Source organism: Centropristis striata, chromosome 4 (assembly GCF_030273125.1).
Source record: "Centropristis striata isolate RG_2023a ecotype Rhode Island chromosome 4, C.striata_1.0, whole genome shotgun sequence".
NCBI lineage: Eukaryota > Metazoa > Chordata > Actinopteri > Perciformes > Serranidae > Centropristis > Centropristis striata.
Genome location: NC_081520.1, coordinates 26321224 through 26348115, shown reverse-complemented (window position 1 = coordinate 26348115; position 26892 = coordinate 26321224). Strand labels below are relative to the sequence as shown.

General features: G+C 39.3%; 1 protein-coding gene across 3 annotated transcripts; it reads left to right on the top strand.

Moving 5' to 3' along the window:
• The first annotated feature begins 1083 nt into the window (after positions 1–1083).
• zgc:162698 (Transmembrane protein 87A-like) lies at positions 1084–21716 on the top strand. 3 transcript variants are annotated; one of them, XM_059331278.1, is made up of 22 exons: positions 1084–1276; positions 4629–4701; positions 4876–4973; positions 6157–6276; positions 6727–6783; positions 7211–7267; positions 7657–7716; positions 7759–7986; positions 8165–8282; positions 8857–8918; positions 9761–9944; positions 10034–10133; positions 10257–10350; positions 10437–10516; positions 12404–12510; positions 12589–12647; positions 14074–14177; positions 14265–14338; positions 14631–14692; positions 15033–15085; positions 15183–15213; positions 19921–21716. In XM_059331278.1, exons 1-22 carry the CDS (start codon positions 1139–1141, stop codon positions 19960–19962), a joined length of 2001 nt encoding a protein of 666 aa, XP_059187261.1. In that variant the 5' UTR covers positions 1084–1138; the 3' UTR covers positions 19963–21716. The 3 variants fall into 3 exon arrangements, with proteins under 3 accessions (XP_059187261.1, XP_059187260.1, XP_059187259.1); XM_059331277.1 differs by lacking the exon at positions 10437–10516 and adding an exon at positions 12045–12115 and having other exon boundaries at positions 7657–7986; XM_059331276.1 differs by having other exon boundaries at positions 7657–7986.
• Positions 21717–26892: the final 5176 nt, after the last annotated feature.

Sequence of the window (26892 nt, the reverse complement as noted above, 5' to 3'; positions counted from 1 at the left end):
TTCAGAGAGCATCTTCTCTCCTAGCACCACACGACAACTCTACTCCTTAAAGAATTGTCACTAGCACTTATTGCTGCACTAATGACTCTTATCACACTATACCTTGATTGATCCCCTTTTTTCCTGTAAGTCGCTTTGGATAAAAGCATCTGCTAAATGACTAAATGTAAATGTATGCTCAAGTTAGAGCAAAGTCCTGTACATGGCGAGTCCTCCAAATTCACCAAGTCGCCACATCCACTTTATTGGAAAAAAAAGAAAGGAACTATTGTTTAATCACAAAGGTCTTAAGATGATACTAATGGAGTTTGAAGTTGATTGAGTTAAATCTCTATCATGAAATCGTTTTTTTTATTCTATGTAGTGGTCATAGATAGAGACTATTAATTCATATACCGTTATTCTACTCCTTTTAAAATAAAGTATTCATTCTTATTCTGATGTCATTGTATGTGTAGAGGAATAAATCAGAATCAGAGTCAGAAATACTTTAATTATCCCAGGGAGGAAATTGCTGTACTCACTGACTTGATTACATATAAAAAATATTATGTGTGAGGTTTTTAAAAAAAATCTAATTTTTAATCATGTACTGTCTATTATTTAGTTGTTATAATACATATGAATTATTATATATTATTATTTATTGAATTCACAGTTGTCATGATAAAGAAAACTGCAACACCCAATAAATATATATATTAAACTGATTTGAAAGGTGTTTCTGGTGTGGATCACGCTGGTGCTGCCCTCTTGTGGCCACCGTATGGAACTACAAAACTTTCTGTCATGCTAGACATTGTAGCACCGTATCACTTTCGGTTAATACTTTCAAAATAAGTCTAAGTGCGTAGACTAAGGATTACTATTAAATAAACACAACCTTAATGATAATATTAATTGTTATCTTGTAGTCACAGTCAGAGACTACATCTCTACATTTATTTGTAGGGATGACACGGACATTTGTTGCATGTCTAACATAGAAAAACAACATATAAAGTTAACTTTACCACGACACCTGAACGCACCATTCGCTCCCCGCTAACGTCAACCGGAACCAGGAAATGTCCAGCTTGTTGTGAGTTGTCGCGGTGGCTTCGTTGGTGCTGCTGGTTTTTAATTCTTCCTGGCTCAAATGTCGAGCTCCTCGGGTCCGGGTCGGGCCGGACCGGGACTCTGGTCCTGGGTGCTGCTGCTGCTGGTGTCCAGCGGGCTGATCGGGCCGCTCGGTGCCGTGTCCGAACCCGGGAAATGGATCCTGGACATCGACAGCGTGAGTCCCTGTTCGATACTGATGCTGTTTTATCGGTTTATCTCAAAGTTTCTGAAAGTTTCTGGTAGTTTTATGATAGTTTCACCTGTTAAAGCGGTTCGGATAGGAACTTAAAGGTGCTGGCAAAGTGGTTCCGCTGGTCCAAAACAAGCGCCGAGTCAGAAACATGAAAGTGATACAGACATTAAGTCAACTACTTTAATTTGAGTTACTTCTTCATTATTTGAGTATTCCCATTTCCTCCAGTTTTATATTTCTACTACAGCACACAGAGAGGTACTGTACATTTTACTGCGCTACATCTACATCTATCTTTAACTTTAGTTAGATCCTCAGCGATACATATGTATAAACAAAGTGAAATCAGCCCATTAAAATAATAATAATCACTATCCAGTTATTACAAGTAGGCCTAAGTGTGCAAGAAGTACTCTCAGTTCCTGTGCTCGAAGTTTATTTTAATGCTCATACTTTTATATTTTTATTGTAAATGCAGGACTTTTAGTTGTAGTAGAGTATTTCTGCATCGTTATTACACTTAACTTAAATAAAATGTCTGAGTTTTTCTTGTGTGCCATGATATCTTCTGATTTCCGATCATTTATCTGTTGAAGTTGTTGCATGTTAATGGAATTTTTTACTGCCAACTAAAATTTAGAAGAACATTTTTTTAGAGAAAAATGTAAATATAGAATATTTATATTTCTTTCTACATGTGGATTTTAATAACAAATGTGCAGATAAAATTTACTTTGCAACTTTGTGGCCCCTAGAGGGCAGCTAATAATGATGATATTATTATAACTAATGATAATAATAATATAATAATAATAATGATCTACAGCTGTTTCTGTAATTAGTTATTAGTTATTCAGCATTTCTAAATATAAATGCCCAACACTCTTTCCCAGTTTCTTATTTATATCAGTGAGGATCGTTGAGTTTTGGACTCAATGTTGAATACAATTAAGAATTTTAAGGTTTAACATTTTCTCTGGGAATATTATAATGGCGGCTACACGGTGGTGTAGTGGTTAGCGCCTCACAGCAAGAGGGTCGCCGGTTCGCCTCCAGCCTGCTGCTCTTCTGTGTGGAGTTTGCATGTTCTTCCGGGTTCCCAACGGGTACTCAGGCTTCCCCCCACAGTCCAAAAACATGCACTTAGGTTTTATTGGTGACTCTGAATTGCCCGTAGGAGTTAATGAGAGCGTGATTGTCTGTCTATATATGTCAGCCCTGCGATAGTCTGGCGACCTGTCCAGGGTGTACCCCGCCTCTCGCCCAATGTCAGCTGGGATAGGCTCCAGTGACCGGCGACCCGAATGCGGATAAGCGGTTAATGGTAATGAATTGATATTATAATGGTCATTTTCCTTTTTTTTTTTTTTTTTTTTTACAATTAGGGATAAAACATTTCATCAGTTAATGTAGGAAATATTTGCCCTAAATGTTTATCCACCTTAACACAGTTTTCTTAAAATGAGCATAACAATGAAGAGAAACATAATTTTTATTAAGTAAATTATTTATGTTCTTATAAGTATGGAAGAAATATGAAAAAAATGGCCTAAAAGTCTCATCGGATTATTCAGATTATTTACAGGCTGGAGTCAAAATAAATTAGATACGTCCATAATGAAACAGATCAAAGTTTGAACTCAGTGAGCTCCTGAAAATATAAAACACACCCGAGCCAGAGAGTCGGACTCGTTCTCCTCGTGGGATTCGAACCCTCGACCTTCGAGTCTCTGAGACGGTGACGTATCGTCAGAGAGACAAGGTGCCACACACACACACACACACACACACACACACACACACACACACACACACACACACACACACACACACACACACACACACACACACACACACACACACACACACACACACCGTCTCACAGTTTGAGGAAATGACATCAAGTGTAAAGAACTTCTGATTCTGAAACACTGAAAACAATCAAAACATGTTGAAGCTAAAAATTCACAAATTAAAATTATTCTGTTGGTTTCAGGTGCTGCGAACACAAAAAAATTTTAAGTAGAAAAATGAATCTGAAACAGAAAATAATAATAATAATAATTATAAGTAATATAAATGGTAATATTTAGAATGCAAAACACCCACTTGTGTCAATTTTGGTGTGTTTGAGTGAAACTCGTTCAGATGTTAGAATTTATTTTGCATATTTATATAATATATAATTATTATTCATTTAAAGAAATAAAACGTGACGTTCAGTGAGTTCAGCGGATGTTGAGAAACCTGCAGGTGATTTATTTTCATTTTAAAGTTTGAAATAAAAAACGTACAAAATTAATTTCTTACAATTCCATAAAGGCGATCAGGAGACGTGACCTTGGTGTGTGGCGCCCCCTGCAGGTCAAACTGATGCAGTTTAATAAGTTCAGGTTAATATCTCAACAAATTCAGGAGTTACTGCAAATATTTGAACGTATTTACTTTAACAAACGAAGATAAATATGATCCGGACGAAGTTTAGAATGATTCTCTGAACAGTTTGTGAAGAGAGGTGGAACACGGGATTTTCACTTTTACAGCAGAATAATTCTTAGATTAAATTGCTTGAATATACTTGTCTCCAAGTCGAACCGTTTATGAGATAACTGCAAAAAGTAAACTTGGTTGTTGTGTCACCTCGCAGTCCTGGAGTCTAATTTTTTTTTTTTAATTTAATTTTGGAGTAGTGGATGGAATCTGCAACACAGCTGTCAGTTCTGTTCTCACAGCTTCTGCTTCATGAAAAACAGCTTCAGCCAAGGAAGGAAAGACAGAAGGAGGGATCAGTGGGAGGAAAAACCAACTGCAGAAAATCTTTTTACTCAAACTGAAACTGAAACTGATCCGATCTTTTCTTTGTCTTTATCTTCATTCAGGGCGAATAAAGAGGTGTCGTGTTGTTTATTGTGGTTGAGAAGTGGCTCATTCTGTTCCTGCTGTCTCTGTGACTCAGGACTCTTCTATAACTAACCGTAAACTCTGGAAAGCTTCAGTTTCATGTTTAACTTCCTGTTCCAGTAACAGGAAGAGTATCAGTTATTGTTCAGCTTTGTTCCTGATAAATAAGTCGTTGTCTGTCTCCAGTGTTCAGTTTCAGTCCAGAGAGACATGTCACAGCTTTCTCTTCTTAAACTGTTTTATTTTGAAAATTCTTAAAGGCTCCAGGATGTCAGACCGGTTCCACTGATCTGTCAGATAAATATCAGTTTTACAGTGTTTAAACATTTACTGAAGAGAAGTTTTAGTTATGGATCATAATAATCTGACAGACACAAAGATTATCTTCACCTGAGAAATCTGATTATTCTGTTTGTTTGTTTGTTTGTTTCAGGATGTTGTGAAGAAGCAGAACTTGTTTGTGTTCGCTAAGACTCTGTTCAACAACTCGCTGATCCACCTGAAAGGTAAAACCACACCTGCTTCTTCTACTTCTGGTTAATTTATTTAAAGTAAGGAAACATGTTTTTATCAGAGCAGAAGATAAATGTGAGTTGCAGGGCGTTTTTATTTTACTTTCTGAGGTTAATATATATATGTGTGTGTGTGTGTGTGTGTGTGTGTGTGTGTGTGTGTGTCAGTGGTGGCAGAGACCTGTAACTCGTCGTCTCCGGTGCAGCTCAACGTCTCCTGGTACCTGCGGAACTCTCACTGCTATGATGAAGTCTTCAACCTGGAAGTGAGACGCTGTTTCTACTTTATTCTACTGTTTTCTACTTCATTCTACTTTATTCTACTCAACTGCTATATTCTACTGTAGTTCAGATCCTCAACCAATCAAAACTCTCAGGTCCAGATTTGTAAAAATGCTAATATACAGTTAGAAAAATGTTTTTTTTTCTGTGTGCACGGTGCAGCAACATGACTCTGCAAAGTTAAGGCCCCCACACACCGCTCCGACGGGACCCAATGGGACCCGACTCAGACGAGCTCTTGTGGTGAAAAAAAGCAGTGAAACACACCGCCACGACGACTGCCGACTACACAGCAGCCTGTATGTTTTGCGCTTGCGTGAGATGCAATAAGTCTCCCTAACAACGGGTGGCGCTAGTCTCGTGACTGTCATCCAAAACATGAAAGCAGGAAATGATGTAATGGAGAAACCATAGAAGTAACCATGGAGCTTAAAAACAAAGCGCACACAGCATTAAGCTTGTTATTAGTTTGGAGAAAACATTTTGGACGTTTTGGAAAACAAAGCTTCGCTGCAAAATGGTCGCTTCGGGTGAGCTGATGGCTTCCAGCTTATTTTTAAAAAACGATGCAAAAAACGAAGCAAGATATAGTTGTCTCTCCCGTGCCATGTGTATGTTTACTCTCGTCACTTCCGCCCTTCCCACACACTGTGTTGATTCGCCAATCAGAGGACCCGACGAGTCTACTCTCCCAACGGCCAACGCTCCCCGATTGAACATGTCGAATCGGGCCCGATGAGGCCCGACAGCTTCCGCGCTTCCCCGACGCAGATGAACACGCCAAACAGACGCGTACCCGACTGGCCGGGATGTTCCTGGCTTTACACTGATTAGATTTTAAAAAATCACTAAAATATATTCAGTATCAGTTAATCAGTATCAGATTTTATCAGACATTTATACAAATATTAAAGAATAATTAAAAATAAATAGTAATATATATATATATAATAGTTAGTTAGATTAATAGATAATTAATTGATTAATCAAGAAAACAGTCTGCAAATTTATTGTTAATGTATAGTTCTGCAGTGATCCCAGAGATGGTTCTTTGTTTCTGTTTATTTTTTTATTAATCTGACATCTGGTGATCCTCCTGTTTCACCTCTGTGCTGCTCGTCTCTCAACAGCTTTTGTTTGTTTGTGTGTTTGTTTGTTTGTCTGCAGACGAAGAGCCGAGAAAATTACTTCAAGTCTACAAATGTCAATAAAGAAGGAGGAAGTGGATTTTATGTTTTCCATCAATATTCTGAAATCAGCTGCAAACCACACATGAGCCCCAACACGGTACACACACACACACACACACACACACACAAAATCTCCAACACGGTACACACACACACACACACACACACACACACACACACACACACACACACACAAAATCTCCAACACGGTACACACACACACACACACACACACACACACACAATCTCCAACATGGTACACACACACACACACACACACACACACACACACACACACATACACACACACACACACACACACATACACACACACATACACACACACACACACACACACACACACACACACACACACACACACGATCTCCAACATGGTACACACACACACACACACACACACACACACACACACGATCTCCAACACGGTGTACACACACACACACACACACACACACACACACACACACACACACACACACACACACACTCTGCGTGTATGTAAAAATGTGTGTGTTTTGGTTTACAGTTCGGCCTCGAAACATTCGAGATGAAAACCCGACTGACAGAAACGCAGCAGCAACAGGTGAGAATAAATCATAATAATAATAATAAAATAAATCACTAAATACATTCATACATAATAACAAAAAAATTAAATAAAAAAATAAATAAAAAGGGAATAAAAGAGAATAAATTCAAATAAATAAGGAAGAAAATTTCAAAGTTTTAGTTTTCAATTATATTTATTATTATTTATGATAGTTATTTTTTTAATCACTTTTTTTAATGCCCACCTTTATTTACCTTTTCATGTTATTTATTTATGCCAAATTGGTTTATCCATAAAGGTTTTTTATTCTAATTTATTATTTTGGTAGTAGATTTGGTAGTAGGTTTTAGATTGTGCTAACTCTGCAAACCTGTCTGTCGTAATAACAATCATTCATAACTCTTCATAACTTTTGTTTCTGTCAGATATGATACAGATACCTCTTCTGTTTGTTTTTCAGCCAACCACAGAGCACGATCTCGGCAGGAGGAGGAGAGAGGCAGAGCCTCAGCAGCAGGTGATGACCATGCTGCTCGTCCAGCAGGAAGCAGCATACATTTTTTTCAGTCAAACCAGAAATGTTTAGATCACATGTCAGAAATAATGTGACACGTTCACACTGGAATCTAATGTTACCGAATAATTTGAATCCTCTTTTTCTGCATCTGTGCAGAAATAACAGGTTTAAACAGAATGGATAGAAAAAAACACCACTGAACAATTCAGTACTATTATAAAATGAATGCAATAATTACATTTGATAATTCTGCTGTGTTATTAAGTTCTTATTTTTCCTGTCCCACAGTAGAACACAAGTCCATGCTTTCTGAAGCTCTTTGTTTATTTTAGATGTTGAATTATTAAATGCTGTTTGACTCACTGCTTTCACTGCTCTTTGTCTCTCAGCCCGACAAGACGGAAGGAGCTGCAGAAAAGAAGGAAGGAACTGCAGAAAAGAAGGAAGGAGCTGCAGAAAAGAAAGATGGAGCTGCAGAAAAGAAGGAAGGAACTGCAGAAAAGAAGGAAGGAGCTGCAGAAAAGAAAGATGGAGCTGCAGAAAAGAAGGAAGGAGCTGCAGAAAAGAAGGAAGGAGCTGCAGAAAAGAAAGATGAAGGAAAGAAAGATGCAGAAAAGGAAGATGAAGGAAAGAAAGATGCAGTCAAGAAAGGAGAAGCTGCAGAAAAGAAGGGAGGAGCTACAGCTGCGACAGGAAAAGCTGCGGTTGCTGTTAAACAGGTCAGTGTGTCAGTGTGGTTGGCCTCCGTCTATCTGACTTCTTTTAACATGCATTTCCTCTCCCTTCAGGAAACAGTTGAAATACTTTCTAACCACTTTGTTAGCAATGTTCTCAAACCAAAATAAAATCCGATAATGCTGCGGGCGTGTTTATTTTCACCTGTTTGTTTCTCCTCAGTCTCACTTTGACGCCGTGGCTCAGACCTGGGAGGACGGACCCTACATGTTCATCCTCAACATCAAGGAGATCAGAGACAAGAGCTCAGCCCCCGAGCCTGCACCCTGGAGCATGCAGCGTCAGTCACACACACACACACACACACACACACACACACACACACACACACACACACACACACACACACACACACACACACACACACACACACACACACGTTGCCTCCCTGCTGTCCAACCTGTTTAGCCATTAACCAGCAGTGATTTCCTCTTTCTGCTGGAAGCTGATAACAAACTGATAAAAGTGTTTGTTTCCAACAGACCAGATGCTCCATTTATTTTATTTCCCTGTAGCTTTGTTTGTTCAAACAAGAGAAACAGATAACTGTATTCTGATGTTTAAAATTATACTTTATGCAACCTTTACTGCCAAATTGAGCAGCACAGTGCAGACTTGATCTACTATAAGTTTCCATTCAAATATGCAGATTTAATATAGGTGAATGCATGAAGGTGAAAGTTTATTCTGCAGACTATTTGTGTGCACTTTGTGTTTTTAACTGAGAACAATAAGGTAGGGTTGATCCTGATCCTGCAGATCAGCTCCGGTCGTTGAGAAGCTGCTATGTTCCTCTCAGCTGCTCTATGTTGAGTCTGATTCGTGGATCTGATGGAGTGTGTTTGTGTTTGCAGTGCAGATCAGCATGATGGGTCCTCACGACTACATATCAGCTGCTGAGTGGCCCATGATGGTGGTAAGAACACACTGCAATAACGCAACTTATTCCACATTCAGGGATTTAAAGAACAACTCATCTGTAGATTTCAATTAATGTCAACAATAAGTTCTTCTGTAAATAACAGAGCCTGCTACAGTTTGTATGTAAAGGTGTGCACGCAGTTTGTCAAGCTCTGTGAAAGCATCAGCCACCAAAGATGTCAAATTCTACCTTGAATCTGAACCGTGTTCTGTTAGTGAGTGGGCAGAATACATCGACAGGTGGCCCAATATTTAGTTTAGACAGATAATTTCACTTATGTGCAGGAGAAACATTATCTGTGGCCCTATACAGAACGGCAAATAACAGCACAGAGTTTTTCTAGATAATCGAGTTCTATAATAGGCGTTAGAAACATTTCAGATGGATGTCTGCACAATGACTTGCAGGCTTGTTTGTTCTCCTTGTCACATTTTCAAGTTCAGATACTTTTCTCCTGCAAGTTTTACCAAAGTCTATATCGATTACGTTTACATGCACAGAAGTGTTTGTGCGCATGTGTTTTTTGCCCTTATTCCAAAAAACACAACTTTCCCACTATGCTGTTTACAGCCAATAATGATATTCCACTAATATTTTTTGTTGAACTGTGCAAACACAGCTTCCCTCTTTAACTTCTGCAGCTGATGCATACTGTAAATGTCAAAAGAGTGCTTCCTAAACCTGAATATTATCGACATATCGCGCATGTCTTAATGGGGAAATTCTACACTCACAACAGAATATTAACGGAAATGCTACCTGACCTGTAATAAATTGGAAATACCTTTATTTCTTCTGCATGTAAACATAATCGTTCTCTCTGATCATGTCTCCAGTTCTACATGGTGATGTGTATCGTGTACGTGCTGATGGCGGCGCTGTGGTTGGTCCTGCTGGCGTGCTACTGGAGGGATCTGCTCAGGATCCAGTTCTGGATCGGGGGAGTCATCTTCCTGGGCATGTTAGAGAAAGCCGTGTACTACGCAGAGTTCCAGAGCATCAGATACGACGGGCTGTCAGGTAGGTGAACACACACACACACACACACACACTGTGTTTTACCTACAGCGGAGTCAGGAGATAACACGCTGTCATGTGTCCTCCTGCAGTCCATGGGGCCGTGGTGTTTGCTGAGGTGCTCTCTGCAGTGAAGAGGACTCTGGCCAGAGTGCTGGTGATCATCGCCAGTCTGGGATACGGTATCGTCAAGTAAGCTGAAAGATCAACTCCCAATCTTTAAGTTTAAATCAGACTAAGACAAAGTCTAACCAGACCAGATGTGGAAAATTATGAGAGATAAACTTTAAGTGTCTCCGTCTGGTCTGTCCCCAGGCCCAGACTGGGAGCGCTGCTCCACAGAGTGGTTGGGGTCGGTCTGCTCTACCTGATCTTCTCCATCATCGAGGGGATCCTCCGAGTCAACACTGTGAGTCTCACACACACTGAGCCACTATAAAGCCCATTCTATACCGTATATGTGTGTGTATGTGTGTAACCTGTTTCTCTCTCCAGGATCGAGGCGACAACAACAGCAGTAGACTTTTGTGTGACATAGTGCTGGCCTTCACTGACTCCTGTGTTGTTTGGTGGATATCCTTTAACATGTACACACTGCAGACTGATGCATGACTTATATAACCTGTAAAGTTTAAAGTTTCATTGTGAAGATCAGTGTTGTGGCGCTGGCTCAGTGTCTGATTCAAAATTACTCCTGGCTGATCCAACAAAAGCCGAAGAGGAGCTGAGGTGTTCTGAATGCAGCAGCGAGCCACTCAAAGCGGACACAACCTTTATTATACAAAACTTTAAGCCTTAATAAATATTAAATGGGTAATTTATATAAAATCTCCTATACAGTTGTTATGAATGAGGATATTAGTTACAGACCCAAACTCTCTTTTTAGGCTTAAAACAGTTTGAGTGTCTATAGCCATGTTTCCACTCAGTACTTTCTGAGTACTTTTTGGAAAGCGGGTGAGTGTTTTGGCTCCGCCCACTAGTTAGTTCTCCTCCGCCTCTGTTCCCATACAGGTAGTTTTGTAGCAGCTAACCAACGGAGTTTCAATGTGACAACAGACCGACACGGCAAGCAGTGTTGCCAACTTAGCGACTGTCACTATATTTAGCGACTAATCAGACCCCTCTAGACTCTTTGTCTCTATATTTAGACTATTCAGACCACTCTACCGACTCTTTCTCAAAAAAGCGACTAGCGACAAATCTAGCGACTTTTTCTGGTGTTATTGGAGACTTTTGGAGACTCGTTTCTACACTTCTTAACGAGTAGCAGGCACCGCCCCAAAGCACTCACAAGCGGCCCAGTCCTCCCGTAGCAGTCTCTCCCAGCTGCAGTCAGAGAAGGAGATGTTAACCCCTCAGTTTCCAGTCTGCACCAGTCTGCAAATGAATCATGCATGCGCAAAGTCGCCGCCTCAACCGTATCCAATCAGCGTCGACTAGTCAGTAGCGGCTCAGAAAGTCCCTACCCGAGGAAGGAACTTTCTGAGCCGCTAACCTCACACATACCAGCTCACTAGAGGGAAAAGTACCTAATGGAAACGTGCCTAATGAGGGTTGACTCACTTTTGGAGCCTTCCTCAAGTGGCCTGTCACAGAACTGCAGCCTCTGGCACTTCAGTGTTTGCTCCATTTTATATGAGACACAAATGTATACAGAAATATTACCCTATCAATAATGTCAGGTTGATCTCAAACACAAAGCTCAGCCCTCATATGCTTTGGTTTTACTGTGGAAAGAGTATTAAATTGTCTGTGTGGAAGCCTTAAAAAGGTCTTAGAGTGAGTCCAAGTGTGCATTAGTCTGGTTCAACTTAAAGACAGCCACAGTAGATACACTGAGCAGCTGAACCTGCAGCCGCTGGAGGCTGATCAGAGACTAATACTGCTGCGCCTCTTACAGACTTGAATGATGGTTAAGCTTCCGCCTCCTGGTGCATCTGTTCTAGCTCTTAAAACTGTAGCTGCTTACAGTGTGTCTGCATTCTCCCAGTGTTTTCCTTTCCACCTCTTTATTTTCCTCCTCGTTCTCTCTGTACTCTCCTTTCTTCTTCTCCTCTGTTTTTACCATTTCTTCTCCTGTCCTTCTCTTCTCCCCTGTAGGCTGAAGGTGATGTAGTCCTCCTGGATGCTATCCCTCTGGCTGTGCTCGACTCTACCCTCTGCTGGTGGATATCCGCAACTGCACCTTCCCCTTTTTACTACAGCTCAGTTTGTTTTCCCTCTCTCTTTTTCTTCCTGCTTTGTTTGTTTATGTGTATAGTTATTGTCCAGTAAAATCCCTGAGCACTCAATGGAACATGACATGTTAATGCAGGTTTGACTGTATGGTCAAATGTTTATATTCATTACTGACAAGTAGATGGAGAGAGATACAATGTGCAGCTTGTACAATTGAATAGATCCAGCAGGTCTTTGCGTATGTAACGTGTCTCTGATGTTCCTTGACTGTGTCGTCACATCTTTGTGAGTCTGGCTCAGACGATGAAGCTGCTGAGGCTGAGGAGGAACGTGGTGAAACTCTCTCTCTACAGACACTTCACCAACACGCTCATCTTTGCTGTCATTGGTATGAAAAATACTTTTTAATATTCACTGGAACCACATTTCATGTCTATAAAACTTGTGTTTGTTTTGTATTTTTCAGCGTCGATCATCTTCATCATCTGGACCGCCAGGACCTTCAGGATGTCCAAATGTTTGTCTGTGAGTACTTCGGATGAAATCAGGTTTAGTTTAAACTGTAACAAACTCAGGTCACCTTGTGTTGTTGAAGCAGCACTCCAACTCTTCTTTCATGTGTTTAAATGCCTCTGACCTGCAGGCTGTTAATGGCATTTATCACTCCTGTCATATTTTACATACTGTCCTGCACTTTGGCTAGAGAGAACACAAAAAATGTGTGCAGTACAACCGTTACCGTTAAGTCCTGCCAAAAATCATAAAAAAGTAGTGTCTTATTTTTTAACACAAATTTGAATAAACTGAATCTACATTTACTGAATCTACATTTACAGTATTTTCCTAGAACATGCAATTGTCACAAATGTTGGAAACAAAAAAATTTTGCTTCACATATTCGACATATTGAACTATTTCTATTTTTCCAAACTCTCTTGTGCTCTCCTCTCTGCTCTGTGTAAACGGCCTGCATTATTGACAGATATTTACTGAATATTTGTCATGTGACCATTTATGGCTTTACAGTGTTTCTGAGGAGCAGAAATTAATGTTTATAACAGGATCTGGTTAGTGCAAACGCTTTATTTTAAATGACACATGTAGAATAAAGAGATTCTGACACAAATATCAACATTTTAAACTCAGATTTAGTTATTTTTTCTTACGAAAGCGTTTGTCACAAACGATTAGTGCAAGGTTGGTCAGAAAATCATTTTTCCCTATTTTTTTCTCTCAAAGCCATCTTTTGTTGGGTTTCAGAGATGTTCTATGTACTCGGAGATGATGAAATCCACATTTTATACACATTTTATACATAGTTAAACTCTTAAAATTTTTCTTAACATTTTTATTTCCAGTCTAGTAAATTCTCTGTTCTTGTGCTGCACTTGAGTTGTTCTTTAAATTTCCTAAATATGAAAAAAAAGAAAACATTAATTATGCTTCAGTTTCTGCATGCAGATATTGAAGGAAAAAAAATTAAATAAGTTGTCATTGAATGTTTTGCAACTTTAAAAATGTTGATTAAATAAATGTAAGGGCTACATTACATCTCAAAACATTTTATTTTGTGAAAAATAGTAGCATATAAACTTAATATTTTGGGTGATAAATTATTATTCTAGTGGTTACCAGTCATGGCTTCTATATATTATTTTTTTTAAATGAAAGTCAAGTTTTAGTTTTATGAACATCCCATAATAATATTGTTCCAAAGGGTCTTTTGACCTCCTCTGTTGGGATATTTTGACATTAATGCGCAGTTAAGTTCTTCAGATTCCTTTTTTAAATTCTTCTCTGGCAGATATTCAGGCCAGCGAAGAAAGAAACAGTTTTCATCTTTCTTCTTTCAGTAAATGAAGATTTTCTGAGTGCTTCTGAAGTGTTTCCATTAAGTGTGTGTGTGTGCGTGTGCGTGTGTGTGTGTGTGTGTGTGTGTGTGTGTGTGTAGGACTGGAGGGAGCTGTGGATCGATGACGCGTTCTGGCGCTTCTTGTTCTCCATCATCCTATTGGTCATCATGTTCCTATGGCGACCATCAGCCAATAATCAGAGGTAAGGCTGATGTCGGGGCTGTTTCTCACACTTTTTATTTTTTTTTAACTGTAAAGTAAAGCCGGTTTCTCCCTCCTTGTGCGTCAGGTACGCCTTCAGTCCTCTGCTGGACGAAGAGAGTGAGGAAGAGGAGAAGGAGCCTATGATTAACGAGGCTTTCGGTCAGAAACGCACACGCACGCACACACACACACACACACACACCCTCTCCTCTCCTCTCCTCTCCTCTCCTCGTTTCATCTCCTCTCCCTTTCTGTCTCTAAAGTTCAGCAGTTGCCTCTCAGCCCCTTGTTAAATTACTGATTTAAGTTAAAAGACTTCATGCAGTCATATTATCTTCCCTATATGATCAGCTGTTTTTAGTGAAACATGATGGAAAGTTCTCCTGTAAAGTTTATTACGTCTTCACCTCCATATTTCTTCTCTCTGTTTTCTGCTGCTTTGCGTCTCCAGAGGGGATGAAAATGAGAGGAATGAAGAATGAGACCAACGGTTCGGCCAAAGCCAACAAATTGGTGAGTGACGATTGACAGCAGTTGCTGTTTTAACTCATTCAAACTCGTCTTCATGCTCACCAACCAGACAAAATAGAATGTGACACAATAATCATTTAACATGATTACTACTTTACTGGTTTGTATTAAAGGGACAAAACCAGACCAATTACTAATATTATAACATATTCACATCACAGACACAAACACAAACATTAACTGTACGTTGTTAATCATATTTGACCTTGTCTGGTTTTTGTCTTTAAACATGTGAAACATTAGTTTGATCAAACCCAGTCAGTGAAAAGTCACGCAATAAATGAAATCCTCTTCAGCTCAACACGACTTTGTTGTTTGTCAGGATGAGGATCTGAGGTGGGTGGAGGAGAACATCCCGTCATCTATGGCCGACGTGTAAGTCAGCGTGTTGACACTGATTAATTATTACACATCAGGAAGGAACATAAATTAATTTTCATTTAAACTTGATGCTTTTCCTTCCTCGTCACAGTGCTCTGCCTCCGCTGCTGGACTCTGACGAGGTAAGCCTTCTAGTTTTCTCACTTGGTTACTGAACTGTAATGTAACTGCACACGGACAATAAGATGAGATGAAACATGTAGAGCAGTGGTTCCCAAATGGTGTGAGACAAACTCAGGTGTGCCAACCACACATTAGGTATGTGGTAATAATTGCAGTCGACATCACTTGCACTTTGGTCAAAATGACCTATATCACTCAATATTCTAAAAAAAATGCACACGTCATTATACAGACACGTACGGTTCACTGCTGTAAAAAAGCTGCAGTTTCTGTGTACTGAGCTAGGTTTAGGGCAGAAACCTTCCTGGTTAGGCTCTAAAAGACAGTTTAAAGAGGAAATAAATAATGCAAATGCTGGAAGTGAAGTAGGAAGGAGGACTATGTGACTACTGGAAGTGACATAGTTCAGTAAAAACGTTTCCCCACTGTCTGGCTGCTCCATGTCCGAATGGAAAGCACTGATTATTGGAGGGCGACACATCAAAGTAAAGAGAAATATACACTCACAGAGGGATAACACGTGTTATAGAGAGATGAATACAGGTGTGCTTTGGGCACAAAAGTTAGAAACCACTGGTATAGACAATATTTCAGGTTCAAGCAGAAAAACAGAAAATAAGGGTAAAGTTGTTTTGTTTTAGAGGATCAACAGTGTTCATTTATGGAGCAGTGAGCAGGAAACTTAAAACTGTTGACATTGATTCAGAGAGTCTAGATTGAAATAACTTGTGTACAGAAAATATCTTTATAAGTATTAGTATTTATTCCTAAATCCCTTTAACCTGACGAGGCTGTGGGGTTCTGACAGATGGAGGGAGACTGTAAATATATTCAGAAATATGTAGGAAAAGAAAATTACAGTATTTGTAAAATAACAATATATGACTTTATGTCATAAATATTTGGCCCTTCAAATGAGGTAAAAACACAGCTGAGGCATTTAAAAAAATATTTTACTGAGGCAAACATTAGAAAATCTGTCAATATTTATGTATGCCTGCAGAAGACACACACACACACACACACACACACACACACACACACCTGTTCATGTCTGTCCCTGTTGTGGGCAGCAGGGGGTGCTAAATAATCAAAGCAGGGAGCATCTGTTGCCACGGTTACGTCACACTGTTGTTTATCCTCTTCTCTGTTGTCATGGCAAGCAGAACAATGTGACTTGTGTGTGTGTGTGTGTGTGTGTCTTAAAATATAAGACACATTGCTTATTTATATGAAGCTCTTTTCTATATTTAATATGTTTATTTAGCTTTTTTTCTGCTCTGTCGATCATTTTTTGGACCATTTTCCAAATGATTGACTCTTTGATCTGCAGGCTGAACCTTTCTGAGTGAATCCAGCAATCAACAAAGTGCCTCTTATTCAGAATCACTTTCTTATGTAAGCCACCGTACGAACACTGAGAGATATTAAAATCCATAGAAAGTATTAAGTGCTCACACAGTGGAGCGTCCTTCATGGTGTTTCTGTTAACGAAGGAACGAAGGAGAGAGGGTTTCTGATCGGCTCAGATTAAAAAGTCGGTCCCTTCAGATCTATTAACTGCACAAGTGGTAATAACTGAAGGTTGGAGCTCACTTATCACTGATTCTGTGTTTTAAACTGCATGTGAGTGAACACTAACAATGTCATGGATCTCTCTTATTATTAGATGAGGTAGTTAAGGGAATATAATTGCCTGAACTCCTGAGTACCCATGTCCTTATGGCAGATTATGTAATGTTCTCTTGTTATTTAAAAGGTAAATTAGGGAGAGATCTGACCCTAACCTGTACATGATCCCTGTAATGATAAATTATGTAATTCATCACGATTAAGGAGAGAATTTAAAAAGATATTGCTTCACCCTGCAGCCGTCTCAGTGCTCTGACGTGCTCTGTGTTATTAACCTGGATTTGATAGCTTTACAAACATCAGAGCACTCTGTGGTCATTTTTCCTTCAAGAATCAGATTAATTCTCATTCACAAACACTTCCTGTCTTCCCCATCCTGCCATTAAATTACCACAGATATTTTGGTAAATGTTTAACCCTCCTCAAATTGACCCATTTCAAAGTTTAAAAATATTTTAAAAGTATTTTAGTCTATTTTAGCATTTTTTCATGAAAATAAAAAATATATAAAATACATTTAAAAAAAACCCAATGTGATGTAAAACCATTGTATTTTATATGTAGGTATTTCCAATGTACATTAAAAAAAGTTTTAACATGCATTTTTTATGAAAAAAGAGTGAATTATCCTCATTGAACCATGATCTGTGAGAGGTAGAACACCATTGCACTGGATATTGATTGAAATGCTTAGTAATTGAGTTATTAATGAAATATAAACAATGTTTATTGGGATTTTTTTCTTTCTGACACTTTTGGATAATTAAACATGCCCTGGGTTATTGCTGTTCCTGAAAAAACGAACATATCAGGAGGGTTAAGGAAGACAAAGGGGAAACATGAAAGAGCTCCGTGACATAATAAAATAAATAAAAGTTTGTCTTTGTTTTGCAGCCAGCCATCAGCTGACACATTTCTCTGTCAATCTGTTTAAAATGATGAGTCAGAGCTGGTCTGTGGAGAAGCTCCACTCGCTCTCCTGCAGACCAGACTTCTTGTTAAAACCGGACAAATTGTTTTCTTCATGTCGAATGTGATTTCCTCCGTTAGTCGTCTGTCTGAAGACTTTCATCCATCATGTCTCAAACAAAAGGAATCACCCTAACAACGTGAAGGGAGAGAGTGATTCAGAAAGTCTGAGACCCTGAGGCGTCACATCCATGAACTAGTCTGCCACTGATTAACGATGGAGGGAGAGCAGAGACAGGCGGTAGGGAGCAGTGGACCGTACAGCAGCTACACTGTCACCTGGTTTTAACAAACATGAATATATTCATCCCGAGGTCACACAGAGGGGACTGGAGCTTTACGCTGCAGCAAACACACTCAGACAGGCCTTCTTTTACAGCTGAAAATGAATGGAACATGGTTTTTTGAGGAATTTCAATTAACCATGTCTGTACAAACAACTTTCTTGAGAGATGTTTGCCAGTGCCAGTTAGTGATGTCACAAGAACCTAAATTTTGCTGTCAAGTTGATGCAGAAGTTCAGAAAACCACAGACTTTTAGCGGATGCCCTGGTGGCTGTCAGATGAAGCTAGTTCTCGTGCTGCAGCATGGAGGAGGCCCGGCTAAATGTCCCTGTTATCATGGCAGGATGCCACGGTTGAATTTCAGCTTGCATGGATTTTTTTTTTTAGCCAAACATTGTTGAAACAGAGCAGCTAATATTGGTAGTGAGAGCAACAAGTCATCACTGCACTTTTCTTTACTTTCACCTTTCTCTGCTCTGTGTGTGCGTGTGCAAAGCCCCGTCCCAGGTGAAACACAGATCAAAGGAGAGGAGAGTAACAGAGTAAAACAAGAGATGTAACTAAGTTCTGTAAATTCCTTCTGAGCACAGTATAAAACACCTGGAGGACAATGATCTGGTGCTCTGCAACCATGAAATATAGAGAGGGTTACAGATGTAACTATGGTTCTTTGAATTCTGTATGAGATTATTGAAACGTAGATTTATGATTCCATTTTTATTGTGGTATTGAGAATATCAGTGACCTGTTTGTCCATAACAGTGATATTTTTCAGTAAACTTAAACCACAGATTAAAACTCCGACCCATGGTGTTGACCCAGTTATCTGCACTGTGACCAGCTCGTCACCATAAATTCCTTCTGGTAAAAGATGACATAGACACAGGACTCCTGATTAAAAAGACAAGTTGTGGAATGTTAACAGAGCGATGGTTGTGTGAACTAAGACTGAGGGGAAGGTCAGCACCATACCTTCTCTTTAAGCTTTTATTTTTCTCTCTTAGTGAAACAACTTTTCAGAATGTGTTCTGGAGAAATGACATTGTTGCTCTTCAGAACAACATGTTGACCTCAGACTACACACATAGCCTGTGTACCATTTGTGGTTTGTTCTTTTGGTTTATTCTATTTTTTGTGCCTTTGTTTTTTATAGTTTAGTTTTACATGTTTTCACAGTTTAAAGTCCGGCTGCCCGTTGTGTGGTCAGCTCCTTATTTTCATTTCTTGTTGTTTTGGTTCAGGTTTAGTGCTTTTAGTCAGTGAAATAAAATCCTGTTTTCTGCATTTGAAGCTGTTTCCTTGTTATATTATTGGCCTCTGGGGTGGTGTTTAAAGTGGTGGCCATAACATAGGAATTAACAATGTTTCTACTATAAATAGGCGTGTTCCCACTGAGTACTTTTTGGAAATAGTGTTTTTGGCTCCACCCACTAGTTAGTTTCCCTCGGTCTCTGTTTCCATACAGGTACTTTCGTTGCGGCTAACCAACAGAGTTCCAATGTGACAACAGACCGACGCGGCAAGCAGTGCTGCCAACTTATCGATTTTGTCTCTATATTTAGACTATTCAGACCCTCTAGAGACTTTTTCAAAGCGTCCAGTCTGCAAATGAATCACGCATGCACAAAATCGCCACCTCAACCGTATCAATCAGCGTTGACTAGTCATTAGCGGCTAACCGGTGAAGTTGGGTGGATCCTCTCTCCCAAGCCGCACCCATAGCAGCTCACTAGAGGGAAAAGAACCAGATGGAAACAATTTTATTATTATTACAATGAAAATTCCAGTGATTCAGTGCGATGATGTGCTTTGTGTTGCAGGAAACCATGACGACGAAGTTTGAGATGTCCAAGATGGAGTGAAGCAGCAGAGCAGGGACGATCAGACGAATGATGCAGATTAGTGTCAGTGTACAAGGTGGATTAAAGAGAAGGACAGCTGATTAAATGCACATGAGGAGGAGATGGTGATGGATGAGAGGGAACATGTCTGATGTGATTTAACCCCTGACTTTATCAGCTTTGTAAGCCTTGATGTACATACACTGGGAGGAATCGATCACAGCGGCAAACTTTTATTTTCATTTTTATTGCCTGTTTGTATTTATATTTCTATATACACAGTATATTTTGACAGATACGATGCTAATGAGCTTCTTTGTGGCTTGTTGACCTTTTCACCGTTTACATGCAGAAATGTTTTCTGTTGTTTCCACTCCGTCACTGCTGTGGGTTCTGTGGAGTCGATGCCTGTGATTGTGAATCTGAAAGAGAAAACAAACATGGATGTGAATTCATATAAAGATGCTTTATTGAAGTTTGCCATCGAAGGTCGTTTTGTTTTGGGGTTTCTGATGTTTTTTCAGCTTTGGTTCCAGTGAACCATTAAACCTGCTCACAGACTGTATAAAAATGTATTTTATTTTATTATTTTACGTTTGCATCTGTATGAATAAAATTTAGCAGCAAATGGAAGAATTTGCTGCATCAGTTAAAATTGAGCACTTTGTAAAACTTCCCTGGATGTAGTGTTTAAATAACTTTACATCCTGATGATGATGATGATGATGATGATGATGATGATGATGATGATGATGTGTGCTTAGATGACTTCTTACAGCCAGAGTAAACTGTTCACAGAGCTGTGACATGCAGAGCGTCTCCACTGCAAGACATTTAAAGACCCTGACTGATGTTAAACTGGTGCCTGAGGCAGATTGTAAGAGAACCTCTGATTGGCTGATATCCCCCAAAAAACATGGATTTTACCAATTTTTTTATTTTTCTCCTCTTCCTTTAGACCATGGGTCGGCAACCTGTGGCTCTTTAGTTAATTTTTAATTTTCATGTATCAATGGTGTCGGCCCAAAGCAATTTGTTTACTTCAATTGTGACAATGTGTAACTTATATTTTTTTAAATCCTTTTTGTCAACTAAAATGTGCATCATAGCTTACAAAAGTCTACGGCCCAGTGCCTTAATCTCTACATTTTGCCAACTTCAACTCTAGTTCTGAGTTTCACAGCGAGGTAAGATATTTCACTGGTATCAAGCTTTTTTTTTTGCACTTTGGGTCCTCGCTGCATTCTGACGAAAAACAAAACAATTAATGAATGCTCATTATGAGCTGTTAGTGATCTTAGTTGGCTCATTTTATCTTCATTGTGAGAATTGGAATAAAGCTTGCGGCTCCATTCTGACATTTTTTCTCTTTTTTTGGCAAACAAAGGCTCATTAGTTAGTCAAGGTTGCCGACCTCTGCTTTACACTGTTGGTTTTTCAGCCATGCTTGTGTTGAGTTTTTTTCATAAAAATGTTGCAGCTCTTCAGGACATGAACCGTCTGATGACTCTGACTTTTACTGTGAAGCCTCCACACAGTTTATAATTGTGGCTTTGAGTAAAATGTCTATATCTATCTATAACTATTGGATGAACTACAGTGAAATTAGGTATATGATTAATATTCATGTCATCCTCAGTTGACTCTGTATCTATTTTTCTGGGGAAACAATATGACGGTATTTATATTTTTGCAAACTGTCTGCTGAGGCGTGCTGCAGTGGCTCTCTCTTGTTCTTTAGAGTTAAATGTACAAAATTAAACTCCCAAAAACAGCTTGCTCCGTGTCGGTTGGCTCATTGTTTTTATCGAGACTAAACTGGAAATACTCTTTTTAGTCGTATTGTAGTCACTACCTCTGTAAGTTCAGCTGCCTGCTCCACCAGTAGAGACTGCCCTCTGCTGGTGAGTGCTGTGTACTATAATATAGAGAGCAGTTTCTATATTTAAATGGTATTCAACCAACATACTGAAACTCTGCCCAAACTGACCCTCAGGATTAACTTTTCCTCTTCTATTACTTAGTTTTGCAAGAATTCCATCATAAACCAGTTAGATCCCCATCAGCATCAGCTGCAATTGGTATTTTGTGCTAATGAGCAAATGTTAGCATGCTAATATGCTAATCCACAATGTATCTGACACAGCAGTGAATCATCACGAGCATGACCCTTTAATATCTGTCTTGGTCACACATAAGCATGGCCGCGCACACACACGTATGTGGTATGTAACTACCGGTAAGTTCATTTACCCAACTACTGTACTTGTACTTTACTTGAGTATTTCCATTCAACTTTATACTTCTACTCCACTACATTTTGAGGCAAATATTGTACTTTTTACTCCCCTACATTTAGCTGACTGCTTTATTTACTTGTCGGGTCAAGATTTAACATAAAAGACATGATACATAGTGTTTAGACATTTTGTTAAATCAAACCACATAAAAGTATATTAACTTCCTGTAAGCTGCTTGGATAAAAGCGTCTGCTAAATGACTAAATGTAAATGTAAATTATCCTACCTTTACAAAATTAAAACACTGCTTACATAAATGCATCAATACAAATAATCTAATAATATATTTAACAATCTCAGTGGGTCTTTTATACTTTTACTTCAGTAAGTTTTAATGCAGGACTTTTACTGGAGTCATTTCACAGTGTGGTATTAGTACTTTTCCTGCAGTAAGGGATCTGAATACTTCTTCCACCACTGACACACACACACACACATACAGCTGGCTGTACGGGCCACTCAGAGCAATAATGGCTGCTGTCAGAGAAAACATTACACACATGAGACAGTGTGTGTGTGCGTGCGTGCGTGCGTGTGTGTGTGTGTGTGTGTGTGAACATATAGACTACTATGCATGTCTGTGCTTTTGCATGTGTGTGTGTGCCCCAGCCAGCTAAGTGTTGACAGTGGCTTGTCTGAATGGACTAAAGACTCCATACATCATCCCATTGAGCCGCAGGGAGAAGACGCTCTGAGTTTGTCTGTGTGTGTGTATGCTCGCCGCCTGCTCGCTGTTATCAGGAACATCACGTTAAATGTTTTGTTTGTTTCTTCTTCCAGGTTTGAAACTAAAATAATGGCTGTCATGATAAAGTTTTTCCTCTTCTGCATATCTTACAATCTGTGCAGATACTGCGAGTGCTTCAGTATTTATGTTTTCTTACATAACACGGTTGCACTCATAAAGAAGATTTAGATAAGACGAGTCTGACAGCTCGATTGTTTCATTTTAAATGTGAAGGAGTACAGAGGCGGCTGAGAAGTGTGTCAGCATCGACGTGCTCTCAGACTGCAGTAAAACATCCAACAGTCAAAACTCATTACACCAAAATATCTGCCACAGTGTGAGAGCGGTTTGTTTATAGGGCCGTTAAATTCAGATGAAAGGGAAAGTAATGAAAATGGTTTTAAGAATTAAACATCTGTTCCTTCTGAGCTGTTCACTTTCTTGTTTGTCATGTGGAGACTTCAAGTAATTACACTTATTTAAAAAGCCTTTGTGATTACTTTGCTGTTAATCTGTGTGTGTGTGTCAGTCACTGGTGTCATTTTGGAGAGAAAGCCTTCATGTGGATCATCTGTGTTTCACATCACAGCAGGATCTGTTTGTTGTCCAGAAAGACCTTGATTATTAAGGACTGGGCTGTTTGGTTTGCAAATAACTTTAATAAGTTAAATTAAAAAAGTTGGAAAGTAAATTTTTTACTGTATTTTTGTTGTCCGTTTATTTTTTCATTTATTCTAGGACCTCAGTATTTGTTGCCTTGTGGTGAAACATTTTCTCCAGACTTAAAAACATGTCACATGTTTAACCATAAAGAATTTAATGACAGTGTGAGTTCACTGGGATATTATAGCAGCAGGGATACGAGGTTGCAGGGAGGCAAACATGCACATATGTTTCAGTAGCTGCTTCTCTTAAATTTGTAAAAACTTTTCCAACACGCCTCTCAACAGGTAACAAATCAACCAATCAACTTGTTTAATGTGCACTGGCCCAAAGCCTGCATTTCTCCTGATATCTGCATGTAAACATTTGGATAAATAACTAACATAACTTAGAAAATATGGCAATTATGGCAAAAAGACTGAACAATGTTCCAAGAAACAGGACAGTTTTCATGTAGAATAAAGGAGTTAAATAAACTAAAATAAACTAGTAACAAAAAAATCCTTCAGGCATTAAGATGAAAATCTGCTGTGATGCAGGTAAGGGTTTAATGCAAAGATGAACATCCCCTTAAAATCACCCTCAATCACTAAAGTCCCAACAGAACCTAAAGACCAGCAGTTCTGGATGTTAAAGTGAGTCTACACTGTCTGAAGGAGGATCAGAATCTCCTGAGTGTGCGGTTCTCCACCTCTTTTAAGCTCTCTGAGGGGCGTCGGCACATCTGATTGGCCGAGACAGGAAACACACCAAGCTGCCTTCAATTCCTAATGAGGAGCCAGTTACCACACCTGGTGCAGCAGGTGATCTGAATAAACCTCCAATCAACTCAGGGGAATTGTGACTTTCAGCTAAAATGAACTGAGAAAAGGGAAATCTGTAGGAGTTTAACTCCAAACTCCACAGAGGCTCAGTAAAAGTTTTTATTGTCTTTTGCCTTCTTTGTATTTGTTTCCTTTTGTCATATTTTCTCAGTTAGGCACTATAACGTGTAATCATGAGCCGGACATGCCGGACTGCCTTAAAATAGCAAATCAGTATCATGAGCAACCTGGTCTGCGTACGGAGGAGGTTGGAGTGGATAGATGGCTTAAACTAATGACTTTCCGCCAGGAAAACTTACGTACTTGACCTGAAACAAACCTTGTTATTTTAAATCAATGTTTCTCTTAACCTTATCAACACGTTTTGTTGCCTAAACCTAACCAAGTGTTTCATAAACAGCTTAATTTTAATCAAAACTGCAAAGTTTTCTAAATTTCTAACCAGGTAGTTTTGTTGCTGAAACAGGTTCTGCACAGATAAGGCAGTGATTCACCTTTCTGGACATTTATGGGATAACACACAAAAATGGAGTATAACTTTTCATAAACTGTCACAAAAGTGGTAGGAAGAGTTGGTTATGTTCCCCGTTAGGATCGTCTGTGTCCTATTTCCAAAAGTCTTTGCTCTTAAACTCTCCAGAAAAGCAGCATTTTTATCATATTCCAGTTTCAGACCAAATACATAAAATAGTTGCACTTACTTAAACATAGAATGAAAAGCAGCACATAATCATCAAAGTTATAGAGCCTAGTGAGTTCAGAGACACATAAATGAAACTTTTCTTCAGCTCTGGTCTATAATAACATTGTTTCTGCCACACCGATGCTCTGATGCCTGGCTGGATCCTCCTGTAGCGCTGCTGTCAGATGATATTTGAAACTGAGCACTGTGACACTTTTTGTTGAAGCTTCTCCTTGTGGCTGCTAATTTGGTTTTGAGTAAAGGTCACGTTGTGTGTTTGTACGATTTGGTGGACAGAACAAATGGAACAGATGCTTGTTGTGAAGCTCTGCACGTTTGGGGTCAAAATTGAACAATTTTCTAGTGAAAAATCTGTTGTTTCGCTTTGCATGTTGATGGAAAATAACCGGTAGCTTAACAACTGTGTGGAAAGCTCAGTCATCAGGATGTAGCGCCTCCTTATGTTGCACAGTGGAATGAAAGTCACAGCCTCTAGGGGGCGCTAGCAGTACATAGTGGGCACATTAGGTATAAATTGTGAAGTGCAGATGCATTAATTTAACACATGCAGCATGGAGCAGTTTTTATCTGCTCTCTATCTGAATCCTATGTGCTTAAAATGTCTTTAAACTTGACCCCAAATCCTCCATCTGCAGACTCTAATTTGATCTAATGATAGCAGCTGTAGCCTAAATGTCAGACACTTAGCTGCAGTCAGTAGTTCGCCAAACTCCTCACATATTTATTGTGATTTAATGTAAGACAGAAGCCGGTACATGTAGGTGTTCACTGCATCTTTAGCAGCAGTTGTCTTTACGTTATAATCCTGACATGTAATCCATCTGTTCCATGTCTTTGACCTCGAGTGTAACCCACTGGAAGACAGATCTACAGACGCCTGTAACCACTCAGACATTATCATTATCCCGACATATTCTCCATCTGTTTCAAAAAGCTGCTTCCAGTTCATCGAGGACGCTCCGAGTTCCTGTGGATCTCATCGCTGTTCATTTACACTCCAACATGTCGTCAGAACTGACAACATTATTACCCACTTTGTCCATTAAAACGTCTTTTAACCACAAAGCATCAGTTTTCCTAAGGTTGTATTTGTGTGTGTGTGTGTGTGTGTGTGTGTGTGTGTGTGTGTGTCTGTGTGTGTGTAGCTACTGTACTCTGGCATTACGGCTGTAATAACATAATCCCAGAGATTTGGCTGACAGCAAGACAGTATGCTGCCGATTTCAACTGACAGTAGGGAATTATCGTCACCACGCACTTTACAGACGGCGAGACACACGCTGTTATTACTGCTGCTGGGAGGCTCAGCATGCGGCCCGCAGACCCTCTGAGGGACGCTCACAGTTGCAGTTTAAGGAAGAGTGAAGTCTACAATGAGCTGGAAGTTATGAGACATTTATACAGACTGTCAGGTCCGTTTAACTTTGTTAAATATAAGAATTCACATTTTTACTTTAATAAGAATTAATTTTCTATATGTTTCATCCATTGCATTTTGTCTAAACCTGCCTAAAATGTCCAGACTGTCACGGCGCCGCAGAGTGAAACGGAGACAACAAACAAATGAAGACAGGATTATTTAATCTCAAAAATAAAAAGATTCTTGGTTTACATGATTGATTGTGTCGATGAAACACCAGATTATGTTGAAGAATATTCCATATCTTTCAGAAACATAACAGTTAAAATTAGGTATTTTCCGAACTTTCCAGACTTTGTACGAACCCTGACTAA

Excerpts from the sequence above, each read along its gene's own strand:
- zgc:162698 (XM_059331276.1), top strand. The coding sequence starts at position 1,139 with ATGTCGAGCTCCTCGGGTCCGGGTCGGGCCGGACCGGGACTCTGGTCC. Across the intron at positions 9,945-10,033 it reads CAGATACGACGGGCTGTCAG|TCCATGGGGCCGTGGTGTTT; the intron begins GTAGGTGAACAC and ends GTCCTCCTGCAG. Across the intron at positions 14,178-14,264 it reads CCATCAGCCAATAATCAGAG|GTACGCCTTCAGTCCTCTGC; the intron begins GTAAGGCTGATG and ends CTTGTGCGTCAG.